The following is a 12,039-nucleotide window of genomic DNA, read 5'->3' on the forward strand; positions in this document are numbered from 1 at the left end:
GAACGGGGTCGGAATCTCCATTTTGCTCCCCGCAGTTTTTTTATTTATGCCTATAATTTAAATTATTATGTTTTACTCACAAGGGGCATAACAAAAATATTGATAAAATATCAGCGGCAAAATAAAATTTTCTACGACTGGCATTTGGGCTTCACCTAGCCCAAGCCTAATTCTATATTATGTCGAAGTATCAGGCCCACCACAGCCCATATATAACTTGCCCTAGGTCAATCTTTTGTAATTCTTTCCCACTCTTCCATTGTTTTGCCGCCGACTCTTCAGGTGCTGTGGTTCGTCGGCGACAAAGGCATGGAGGTGGAGAAATTGGAAGCGAAGACAGCAGTTGCGACGGCCATGGAGGTAGAGAAAGCGGCCTCCTCCGCGGCAGCGCCTCGCCCCCAATTCAAGCCGTTGAAGCCGCATGAGATGTCGGACAGGAAAATTGAGTTCCGGAAGGTATCGGTGCCGCAGCACCGCTTTGCGCCTCTCAAACGATGCTGGATGGAGATCTACACCCCTGTCTATGAGCAGATGAAGATAGATATAAGGATGAACCTCAAGGTTTGATCGGTGTCTTCTTTTCCACCTCTTAGTTATTTTTCGTTGGAATTAGAGTTTGTCCTATGATCTGAGAATATTGGCATCCACAATTACGATTTTTATCATGGTTAGGATTTTAGATTCTTCACATTTGTGAACTTTAAGAGTTAGATTGGAGGAGAGTTTAAGAGTTATCAGTTGTTGATGAGGCTTGCTATGTTCTCTGCTTATATTATTAGGACTTCATGATTTTATCTTATGCATATATGTATGTTTTGATTGTTTGGCTTCTGCATGTGCTCATTTATTCTTTGTTGGTCGCATATTGCATGTTGACACTTTAAGTGGAGCAATTTATTATTTATCTTGAATTGTTAGAATAATGGAAATGCTTCTTTTGATTGGTTAAAACCTTTTAGCTGTAAATCTGTTGAATAAATACAAACTTGTGAAAGTATTGGCAAGTATTTTGAAATGTAAATATTTTGGTTGATTATTCCTGTTTAGATTTAGGATTCTCACTAATGAATTAAAAGCCTGTTGTTTTTAGTTGAGTTAAGTGCATCAAGCAAGATTAGTTTCTGTTCTATTTCTGATTTCCTTTACTTTTTTAGCACTACGAAATCGGTTTATGAGATTCCTCTTGAATATTTTTGGTATATACATTCTAGCTTTCTGATTGAGGCTGTTATATCATGTAGACAAAGAAGGTGGAGCTTAAAAATAGAGCAGATACTCCAGACATCTCTAATTTGCAGAAGAGTGCAGACTTCGTTCATGCTTTCATGCTTGGATTTGATGTTGCAGACGCCGTTGCTCTGTTGCGTCTGGACGATCTTTATGTTGATACTTTTGAAATCAAGGACGTGAAGACCCTACGAGGGGAACACCTTTCTCGAGCTATCGGTCGGTTGTCAGGAAAGGGAGGCAAGACAAAATTTGCTATTGAAAATTCTACAAGAACTCGGATTGTGATCGCAGACAGTAAGATTCACATCCTGGGATCTTTCTTGAACATCAAGATTGCTCGAGATTCACTTTGCAGTCTTATATTAGGATCACCAGCAGGAAAGGTATACTCGAAACTTAGAACAGTTAGTGCTCGATTAGCCGAAAAGTATTAAAGAGTGTTTTACTTTCGGTATTTTGAAAATGAGAGTTATTTTGTTTTGATTGTGTGACTAATGATGTACTGTCGAGATTTTACAGTCCGTTTCCTTGGATAACTAAAGTTAAATTGGTGTGTTAAGATCACAGTGTTGAGAATATTTAACTCAATAATGTGACTAAATGAGTTATCAGCCTACAAAATACTTTCATTTTAGCAAAGAAAGAAACAGATAGGCAAACAAAGATCGAACGCATAATAGGAGTGACTTTTTTTCCATCTCTAACCTATTTGTAAGAAGTTACTACACTATTATATCAGACTAAGTGCTGCTTATGGCAGCTCATATTGTCATTTGATAATTTGTATTCCACTAACATGATAAAACAAATAAATGTATTTCAAGGAGTAGGTTCGATATCCTCCTCTTCTTCCTCTTCTAGGGGCTGCTCTACGATCTGGATGATATTCTTGCGTCGTGTGTTCTTGAACTCTGCCAGCATTGGCTTCAGCCTCTCGCCGGTCTTTACACTGAGAAAAAACAAGACTCTGTACGAGATCATCATAGCTAATAAAATGGTGAGATCCACCCACTTGGAGTACCCTGCCTCCATCTGCCAATAACTCCTCACCACCCAGTCCCCAGTTAGCGTCCCGTCACCGGTGCTATTCGGAAACACCAACCCTAAGAACTCATTCTTGTAATATCCCTGGTTAGCATACTTGTGGAAGGCAATGTGATACATTGGATACTTCCACAATGGCTTTGGTAAGTCATCAGGCAACCTAAAAAAGCCACTGGAGATGATCATGATGGCCTGGATTCCGGCGCCGGTGATGATGCCCATCAGGAAGTTGGGGACTAGGCTGGCGACAATCATCATAAGACCCTCCACGAGAAGCATGCACATGTAAAGAACCAAGCAGAAGAAGATGAAGTGGATGAAGCCTTTTTGGAGGCCAGTGAGGTAGTAGGCGATGGCCCCCGGAATAAAGGAGATAAGAGCCAGGAAGGGAGCTGAAGAAAGAGTGTTGCTGATTGCGAAAGCAGCAACACCATAATGCCCGTTTAGTCGCTCCCGCCTAAAAATCTTTTAGTTGGAGGAAACAAAAAAGAATGAGTTGTCAGTTGTAATTCTAGCATAGTTGGAGAAAAAATGATTGAATTTTGTCAAGACATTATTCTAGCAGAATTTGAAGAATATATCCAAAATGCAGCAGAGTTAATTCAAAAGATGCCAATATTTGAAATTCATTTAGTCAACCAATACATAGGTTAGCACTGACATGCAATTTAAAACAAACACTGTTTTTAGGAAGCATAAATATATATTTTTCTTCAAAGATTCTTGGTTCTTGAAACATTGTCAATGCAAAATATATATAAAGGGAAACAAAATCAATGTGTTTTACCTTCATATCTTCAACAAATGACGGGAATCCTCCAATTGCCATGAAGGTGAGAAATCCAGCTATAAACATTAGCATTGAACCCCTGGCCTGAAGATTAACAACTCCAATTCAGCTTCTCATACCATGGAAGATCTTAAAAAGAGCTAATTTTGCATATGATCTTATTCACCTAAAGGCCTTTTGTTGCAGTTAATCTGTGGTTTTTTGTGTTTGCTAAATTGCTTGCAAAAATTTTATTCTTTAAAGGAATCTTAACTTGACTAATCTTTACCTGAATTGATCCATAACTGTGTCCAACATCATAGAAGATAGTGCCAATGCAGAGACCAAGCAAAATATAAATTGCAAGTCTCAACCAGTAATAACCCAGATCCCTGAACATGTTAACAAAGGATCTCTTTGTGAGAACAATGCACTGGTCAACAAAACTTGCCTGTCTCTTGTTCTTCACCAGAGCCCCATCCTACACGAGAAATTAATATCAGTAATCGAATCAAAATTGATGGTAAAACCAATGAATAACTCACCATTGCACATATCTCGGCTACTCTTCTTACTGTATCTTGACATTCTTGGGACTGTTTGTAAGAATTTGTTAGTATATCAATGGCTGCACTTGCTTGGGTGTCCTCCATACTGGTACCTTCAGACACCTGTTCATTATGAAGTTTCAGATTCAAAGAAGAGGTTACAAGTACAATCGATTCAAAAACTTTGTATGTATAAGAACAATTTATCTCACCATGTCAAAGTCCTTGTTTATTGTTCTTAGGTAGTGGTCAGATGGATTTCTGAAGGTTGGGCATGGAAAGCCATGGAGAGCAAAGAACTGCAGAATAGCATCGACAGTAAATAGTATGATCATTTAAAGTATTTGAAGCAAACAATTCCGACTTAAACCTTTACAGTCTAGACATCATGCATGTTTATAGAATTGATACTTATCTGTTGTATAAACCATTCTTGTAACTTCAACAGCCCTTATCATGAAAAATTCTACATGGCTCTGTAACTAAGATGTAGCTGGATTACTAACACTCCATCAAAACTCTTAGCTGGATTACTAAGAGTAAGCTCACAAATTAGAGTGAGAATGAACAATATGACCTGAGTGGATTAGGGAGGCTATCAGTTTCATAAACAATTAGGAACAGGTTCAATCTACACTTGGTATTCTTGATACGACTGAGTAGATATTTTATCGATAACTTTCATGTCACATGCATATTGAACATGAATGAACAACGTCCCTCATATAACCTGGGGACTATGAGGGGTGTGTGAGCGTAGTCACCTTTTGCTACAATGAATGAACAACATCCCCTCCATTAGGGCTGAAGGAGAGGATATTGTGTTCCTAGTTTACAAACTATGAGGGACAAAAGGATTCACCGAGATTGATAAATCGAACCAACAAAATTCCTTCTTCATGCTAAGATTATACTAAACTTACTAAATTTTCAGCAAATAAGGGGGAAAAAACAACAGCAAAAAACAAAACTGAATCTATATATACTTTGTATTCTTGATACAACATTGTGTTTTTCTTTTTGAACTAGACAATAAAATTGTTGAATTATTCAATAAAAACGCATACTTTGTTTTAGGAACGTACTAAGTTCACCAAATTCTAAGCAAATTAGAAGAGAAAAAAAAACAAAAATGGCAGAACTGAATCATTGGATTCCCAAATACCTCATTGGTCCTGGCAGTAGGACCGAAGTAGACAGTCTTCCCGGCGGAGAGGAGACACAGCTGATCGAAGAGCTCGAAAACCTCGCTGCTGGGCTGGTGGATGGAGGCGAGGATGGTGCGGCCGTCCTGGCGGGCGAGCTTGACGATCCGGTCCATGACGTGGAATGAGGCGGCGCTGTCGAGGCCGCTGGTGGGCTCGTCGAGGAAGAGTAGCTTAGGGCGGGTGAGTATTTCGATGCAGATGCTGACCCGCCGCCGCTGGCCGCCGCTGATGCCCTTTGAGGCGTAGCCGCCGATGCGGGTGTCGACGGCGTCCTGGAGCCCCATGTCGCGGATCGTGTCCTCGGCCCGAGCCCGCTTCTGGGCCAGGCTCATCGATTTAGGCAGCTGCAATTGGGCCGAATAATAAACCGCCTCACGGACCGTCAGCGTCGTCATCAGGATATCGTCTTGGGTCACGTAGGCCTGCACCAATTGAACCGGACCAGATCAACCCTCTCCGTTCCAATTTTTTTTTTAACCAAATCGCACCCCGTTTTTTAAAAAAATACGGATTCATTTGCTACATTTCACTAAATTAAAATTTTGTTCTTTCACCCACATAATTTATTCTTTTTTTTGCCTCCAAGAATCTTTTTAAAAAATGGGGGAAAAATAGGAAAAAAAAAATTCCTTGTTTAACCCCTTAAATTTTAAAAATAGATATAATTTTAATAGAAATCATAGAGTAGCAATATAATAGAGCACTTTTATAAAAAAAAAAAACATATTTATCTATTTAGTTAATATTATTTAAATTTAATTAATATCATGTTGAAAACTCAAAATCATTATAGTAATTATTTAATATCTGTTACAAGTGTAATAATACTTAACGGCTAATGGCCAGATGATTTTGAACATATTTAAATAATTTTGTCAAATTAATTAATTAATTTATTTTAACAGAATAACTATTACAACGATATTACAATAAGAATATTTTAAAATAAAAAATATATTAGGAAAAAAAAACGAAAAACTCACAGAAGTCCCGAACGACAACCGTTGCTTCCTTCCGTTTACCAAGATGCGCCCTGATTGTCTCACACTTGATCCAAGTCTCCCTAAAAAATAATTAATTATCATAATTCCCACTAATTCATTGAAGTATTCAATGATGAATTATATGTTAACAAAGAAAAATTGCAAAAAAAAAGAAAGAAAGAAAATCTATAGATTGTGATCTTCCCTACCTGCTAACGTATCGAGAAGGGTCGATTTGCCACACCCTGATGGGCCCATGATCGCCAACACCTCGCCGGGTTGCACGAACCCAGTCAGGCCGGACAATATCGCTCGCATTGCGCCCGCCTTGGTGGATGCCGTCACCCATAAATCCTCCCATGTTAAAAAGATCCCGCTCCGGTTCGACTCGAGTACTGGAATTATATGACTAGGCGATTGGTTCGCTTGTTCGACCGAGGCCTCCGGCCGTATCTCCTGAGCTATCTCTACCTCCATGGAGCTTGAGGAAGGTGGTGTTTGTATAATTGTATTGCCTTCCTCCTCCTTTTATAAGTGAAGGAAGAAAAGTCGGGACAAAATTTATAAAATGTTTTTAATAATATTATTTAAAATTAATGTGGACTACGAAATTGGGGAAAAATAATGTTAAAATAGCAATCGTTGTAAGTTGGCGTCAATTGACTAATTTGTGTGCCAGAAATTAACTTCAAATTGATTTGCTTGTTTATTTGTTTATTTATTTATTATTATTATTATTTATTATTATTATTTTTTTTATTATATTGGTTGAGCCCAGCATAAGGTTATGATTGTGTTAATTTTTAATTCCTAAATATTAAAAAAAAAATTAATCCAGGAACATTTGGAAGCCATTATATTCACAGCCCGTGTCCTTTTAGCTGCAGTAGTCAAGATGGGAAGTGACTCATTAAACTCATACAGTTGGCTTGTCCCATACTACAGTACATTAGAAATGAACACATCTCTTGGTGAAATAAAAAAAAAAGTTAATGAAAAGTTTTAAATTATTATAAAGGTGAAATTTGAGGTTTATGGTTTACGTGGCATTGGGAGGTTTTTTTTTTAAATTTGAAATTGATGTAATATGAATGTAGTTACACAACTCATTCTATTAATCGGATCAAACAAAATTTATATAGAGTTCTCACAATCGAAAATGTTTTAATAAATTTTATGTTAATAATGTGGCATATTAGGTTTATAAAAAAATTATTTAGAACTTTAATTATTAAAGTTATTTTTACAGTGTTAACTCAGCATGTACAAATTTGAGAAGAATTTTTTTTTAAAATTTTTTTTATTAACATCAGCTATCTAATTTCTGAGATCGATTAATTTTAAGATGGTCGATTTGATTTTACCGTTTAACACTAAATTTAATAACTATTTTCACACTGGAGTTACATCCCTTTGTAACTATTATATTGCCGTCAAGCTCCCAAAGCCCTCTTTAATCTTTATTAGAAATAGGACTTGCACTTTTGTTACCGTTCACATTTACGAAGGTTTATTATTTTGTTCTTATAGACTTATAACTACAGAAGTCGAGATGGAAAATGACTCTAAACATCATGCAGCTGCCCATGCTAGAAATGAATGTTTTTTTTTAAGCACCCATTATTTAATTTTTTAAACCGATTAATTTTAGAATGATGATATAGATATTTTATCAATTATTAAAATAAATCTAAAAGTATTTACAACGCTAGTCTAACAGTCCAACATCGCAAGTTAATTTATCATCCCCTAAATTATTAATAAATTATAACCACGTATTAATTGATAAATTATGTGATAAAAGATGATTCATTTACTTTTGATATTTTTGTGAATTCGTTCCTATATTAATACAGTGAAGATAAATTAAATGATTAAGGCATGAAAAAGAGCATACTTAGATACATCGAGTTTTAACCCCAAGACCTCATGTGATAATACTCTATATCTCAAGCACTGTATCATTCTAAGAAAACATCAATTGATAAATTATGACAATTCTATTAGATTATCTTGGGGTGACCGGTTCGATTTTATGAAAATTTTCTATTAGTCATCAGGATAAATCAAGAAATACACATAATAATCAATTTAAAAATTCAACATCTTTTGATTATAAATTTTATTCGAAAAAAAAATCTATAAATATATATGATATAATTAAAAATTAAATCATAAACTGAATATCAATCTAAATATTCCATCGATATCATAACTCTGAAGACTTCTAGAATATGAACATGTGGAACGTGTATCATGCAAAGTCAACCGAACAAATTGGACATACAAAAATGCGAACAGATGAAGCGGAAAAAAAACGTTAGAACAGATAATTAAGAAGTATGTTATATTATTTTTCACGTGAACAAACGTGCCCTTGTTTTATAATTCACGTGCTTTAAAATGAATAGTAGTTTCCGTCTCTTAAATATTATTTTTGTTTATTGATAGTGAATAAAATCGTGGTTTTTTTTTGGTTTTTTTTTTTAAAAAGGTAAGTTTGATAGACCAAGGTTTTCAATATGGCATGTAACATGTGTAAAATGACGGGTAACTAATTATATAATAATATGTTAACTATGAGGGATATGAACAAACTTGGTGTTGTCAATAATATAAATATCTGTTCATATTCATCAATTAGTGAATGAATATAAAAAATAACAAAAAATTGATGTCCGTGAACAAACTTATTTATTAAACTATATAAATTTAAATTATGAGTTTATTTTATAAATTTTTATTTATATATATAGATAAATAAAAATTTATAAAATAAATTTATATATCCCTCAAACTTGGTGTCGTCAATAATATAAATATCTATCATATTCATCAATCAGTGAAAGAATATAAAAAATAACAAAAAATTGATGTCCATGAACAAACTTATTTATTAAACTATATAAATTTAAATAACAAAATTATTTTATAAATTTTTATTTATATATATAGATAAATAAAAATTTATAATTTAAATCTATATAGTTTTTTATAAACTTGTTTTATAAATAAGTTTGTTCATGAACATAATTTAAGTTAGGTAGATACTAGCGCAACATCTCCTATTCATAAACTCATACATCCGTTTTCATAGATCAGTTGGATATAAAATTCTCAATGTTTGAAACATGAATCAAAATAGTGGATCTTTTATTATACAAAAATTGAAATGTTTGTCCCTAGCATCTCTACCAACCGATTTCATGCCCAACACAAAGGAGATAAATTATAGATAGCGAATGTATGAAAGAATCTTTTGTCGAGAATCGACCCGGACTTTATTGTGTAAACTCCCATATATTAAATAATTCTTTTTTAAAAAAAAAGAGATAAATATATTTAATTTAATGAGTAATTATTTTTAAAGGATAAAATTAATCCAATTTGGGTAATTTAATCCGGCCACTTCTTTTTACTAAATTAACTAAATTTAACTAATTGTGTTTAAAATTAATACATAAATTTACTAATAAAATTAAATAAATAGTTACTTATTTCCTTTTTATATATTAATTTTTTTCTTCGCACCAAATTAACATTTCTCCATTAATGATATATCAATTAATTTTTTTTTTAAAAAAACTATTTTAAATTTAATATTCAATGTTAAACTCATGATTACAATAGGTGTCTAATTTTCTTTCTAATTTTTTTCTTCAATAGGTCAAAATATAAATAAAGCTTTAAGCACATCTTTTATACTTATGGGCAATATTATTTGTCCTCGTAAGGGTATCTAATTCAATAGAAGGTGATAAATTTATTATAATTGAATAAAGATCAATTCTCGATAGATGTATGATCTTGAGAAAAAAAATCCTCTTATTATAGGCTATTGCGGCCAATTATAAGTTGATCCCATGATTTATATCCCTTCATATAATGTGGAGACAGACTGTGAAAACATGTGAAGTGACCATAATCATCTTTTACTATCATTATAGACCAAATTAAACTAATCTATCTCTTTCCATTTTAGATGTCACATTAAGAGAGTTCATTGAACAAATCACAATCCAAATATGGAAGTTATTATGGCATAGGCGTTGATAATAACTCAAATGAAGGACAAGAATAAATTTCTTTTGGATTCAAACTGGATACAAGAAAATTGAGTCTCAAGTTCCAATCAGATGGGAAAGAGACAAAGAAAAAAATTAGTGAAACTTGTGGTTCATGCTAAGTAGGTAAAGTGTTCACATCATTTTGTATACAAACTTAAGGTATCATCAATTGTAGAATGAATGACAATAGTCAAATTTAAGATTTGTCAAAGTAAAAGAAACAAATATTTCAAGATCTATTTATTAATTAATGTGACGTTTTTCTTAGAGTGAATTGTAAGTAATCATTCTGTCGAATGGAAGAGGTCTCACATTCATGGATGATATGGGAGGGATAGCGACTTTTGGTTTGCATTTTATTTTAATGTGAGTGGAAATTTATTAAGAAAATTTCAAATAATTATAAATAAATAAATTGAGAATGCTTCAAATTGCTAATCGAACTTAAATCAATTGATTAAGGACATGAATAAATATTATACAAGTAAATTGCAATAATTGAATATAATAATATTACCTTTTCTAATTGTAAAGTTTCATGTTAATTAAGGCTATGTTTACTTCAAAGTGTGGATTGAGAAATAAAGAAATACCAAGTGAAAGAATCACTTGGGAAAGGAAAGGAATTATTCATTGGGTGTGCTTATTTAATTACTTGAATTAAGGAAGATGAATGAAATCGATCCATTACATTGTTTACTTAAACAAAAGAAAGAAAGCTAAATAATACATGCATGGTCTAAAATATCCTAGCTCTTTTTTCCATTTGTAGATAAAAAAAATTAAAAATTCTTTATTGAACTAAAAAATATTTAAAATATTTGTAATTATGTTCTTCAATAACCAATGTTTGTGTTTTATTTTTATTTTTTTTATATTATCATATTATTGTAGACGCAACAAGGACACGTGATGCACTTTAAATATTCACGTGATACAAGAGTTTCACGAAACAAATAGAAAAACACGACATAGAAATAGAATTAAAGTGTTTGAAAAACATTGCATAGATATGGAATAAAATGTTGGTCCATTCAATGGTAAAGATAGATATCTTGAGAATATTGTCATATATATATTAAAATCAAAATACTTGTATCATTATCATATATTAAATCAAAATTTGTCAATAATAAATTAATATTATTTAGAAATAATCCATAATTATTACAAAATTATTACCAACTAAAAAATTAAACTTACTTTCATATGCTAATTATTACTAATAAGTCTATATAATCCTATACTTTGAATACCCATCCAAACCTTGCAAATTACAATTATTCATAACAGGGACATCAACTGAACTAAATCTTTGTACAGTTTCTCATTTATCTTTTATTGACGAAATGGCTTATTGCGAGTAAATATTGGTAAATTCGACTATTGTGAAACTTAAATATGAAATATATAATTTATCTTGTAATTTTTTTTTTGTTGAGTAATCCATAGAAAAGTTGCTTATTTAAAAATAAGTGTACACAGAACTATTAAATTGGAGAGCATATATTTAAAAAATAATAAATAAAAACAAAATTTGCTAGAGATTTGAATTTATTTGAAGTCATATACACACGCAAGGTGCTTGCAAAAATGACTGAACGATATCAGAAGCCGCAGAACTCGTTGGGGTTGGGTTGGCCGGGGACACCTGAATTCCGGCAGCCCCTGTCACACGAGCCGGCGCAGATCTCCTTCGTCACACCCGGGATGACCATACACTGATCCTTCATGCAGGGGCAGAAACACGGCCAGGGGTCCTCCGACGGCAAGGAGTCCACCGCCGCCACCAACAACAATAACCATACGGCCGATGCTACCTTGCCGGTTACACCCATATTTGTATGTACCTGGTTGATAATCAGTAGGAGGATGGAGATGTGTGCATGAGATTGGGTTGTATATAGGTAAGCATTTTGTCGAACAGCTGGTGGTGAGTGAGATGCGGCATGGGTTGTGTGAAGAAAATTAACCGTTCGAGATTTACTTAATTTTTATGTTTAGAATTTCAGCGAAGATTAATTAGAAATTCATTTAAACGGATTTAATTTTTCAAACATAACAAAAAGGGAAGTTCAAGCATTTAGAAATATTAACGTAATTTCTCAATAAATTAGCATATATAGAAGGCCGCACAAAGTTTCAGTTAATATGGATCATATTTTACAAGAAGTTATTTCTAATACTTGA

The 12,039-nt window shown here is 33.2% G+C and overlaps 2 protein-coding genes across 2 annotated transcripts; one reads left to right on the forward strand and one right to left on the reverse strand.

Annotated features, from left to right (window-relative positions):
- Positions 1-239: 239 nt before the first annotated feature.
- On the forward strand, positions 240-1,789 carry LOC121988432 (RNA-binding protein pno1-like). Its single transcript, XM_042541859.1, has 2 exons — positions 240-561; positions 1,242-1,789. Exons 1-2 carry the CDS (start codon positions 310-312, stop codon positions 1,662-1,664), a joined length of 675 nt encoding a protein of 224 aa, XP_042397793.1. The 5' UTR covers positions 240-309; the 3' UTR covers positions 1,665-1,789.
- Positions 1,790-1,898: 109 nt separating this feature from the next.
- On the reverse strand, positions 1,899-6,268 carry LOC121988431 (ABC transporter G family member 1-like). The gene is made up of 8 exons (XM_042541858.1): positions 5,992-6,268; positions 5,783-5,862; positions 4,757-5,221; positions 3,804-3,890; positions 3,589-3,714; positions 3,333-3,524; positions 3,062-3,148; positions 1,899-2,739 (listed from the first exon to the last, which is right to left on the reverse strand). The coding sequence occupies exons 1-8, from the start codon at positions 6,257-6,259 to the stop codon at positions 2,050-2,052; spliced, it is 1,995 nt and encodes a 664-aa protein (XP_042397792.1). The 5' UTR covers positions 6,260-6,268; the 3' UTR covers positions 1,899-2,049.
- Between the last annotated feature and the right edge of the window lie 5,771 nt (positions 6,269-12,039).

The sequence above is a fragment of the Zingiber officinale genome, chromosome 6B (genome assembly GCF_018446385.1).
Source record: "Zingiber officinale cultivar Zhangliang chromosome 6B, Zo_v1.1, whole genome shotgun sequence".
Classification (NCBI taxonomy): Eukaryota; Viridiplantae; Streptophyta; class Magnoliopsida; order Zingiberales; family Zingiberaceae; genus Zingiber; species Zingiber officinale.

Bases quoted from the DNA above. Each gene is read 5' to 3' on its own strand.
- LOC121988432 (XM_042541859.1), top strand. From the start codon at position 310: ATGGAGGTGGAGAAATTGGAAGCGAAGACAGCAGTTGCGACGGCCATG. The intron at 562-1,241 runs GTTTGATCGGTG...TATATCATGTAG, and splicing joins ATATAAGGATGAACCTCAAG to ACAAAGAAGGTGGAGCTTAA.
- LOC121988431 (XM_042541858.1), bottom strand. From the start codon at position 6,259: ATGGAGGTAGAGATAGCTCAGGAGATACGGCCGGAGGCCTCGGTCGAA. The intron at 3,715-3,803 runs GTGAGATAAATT...CATAATGAACAG, and splicing joins TAAACAAGGACTTTGACATG to GTGTCTGAAGGTACCAGTAT. The intron at 2,740-3,061 runs GTAAAACACATT...TCCAACTAAAAG, and splicing joins CATTTGTTGAAGATATGAAG to ATTTTTAGGCGGGAGCGACT.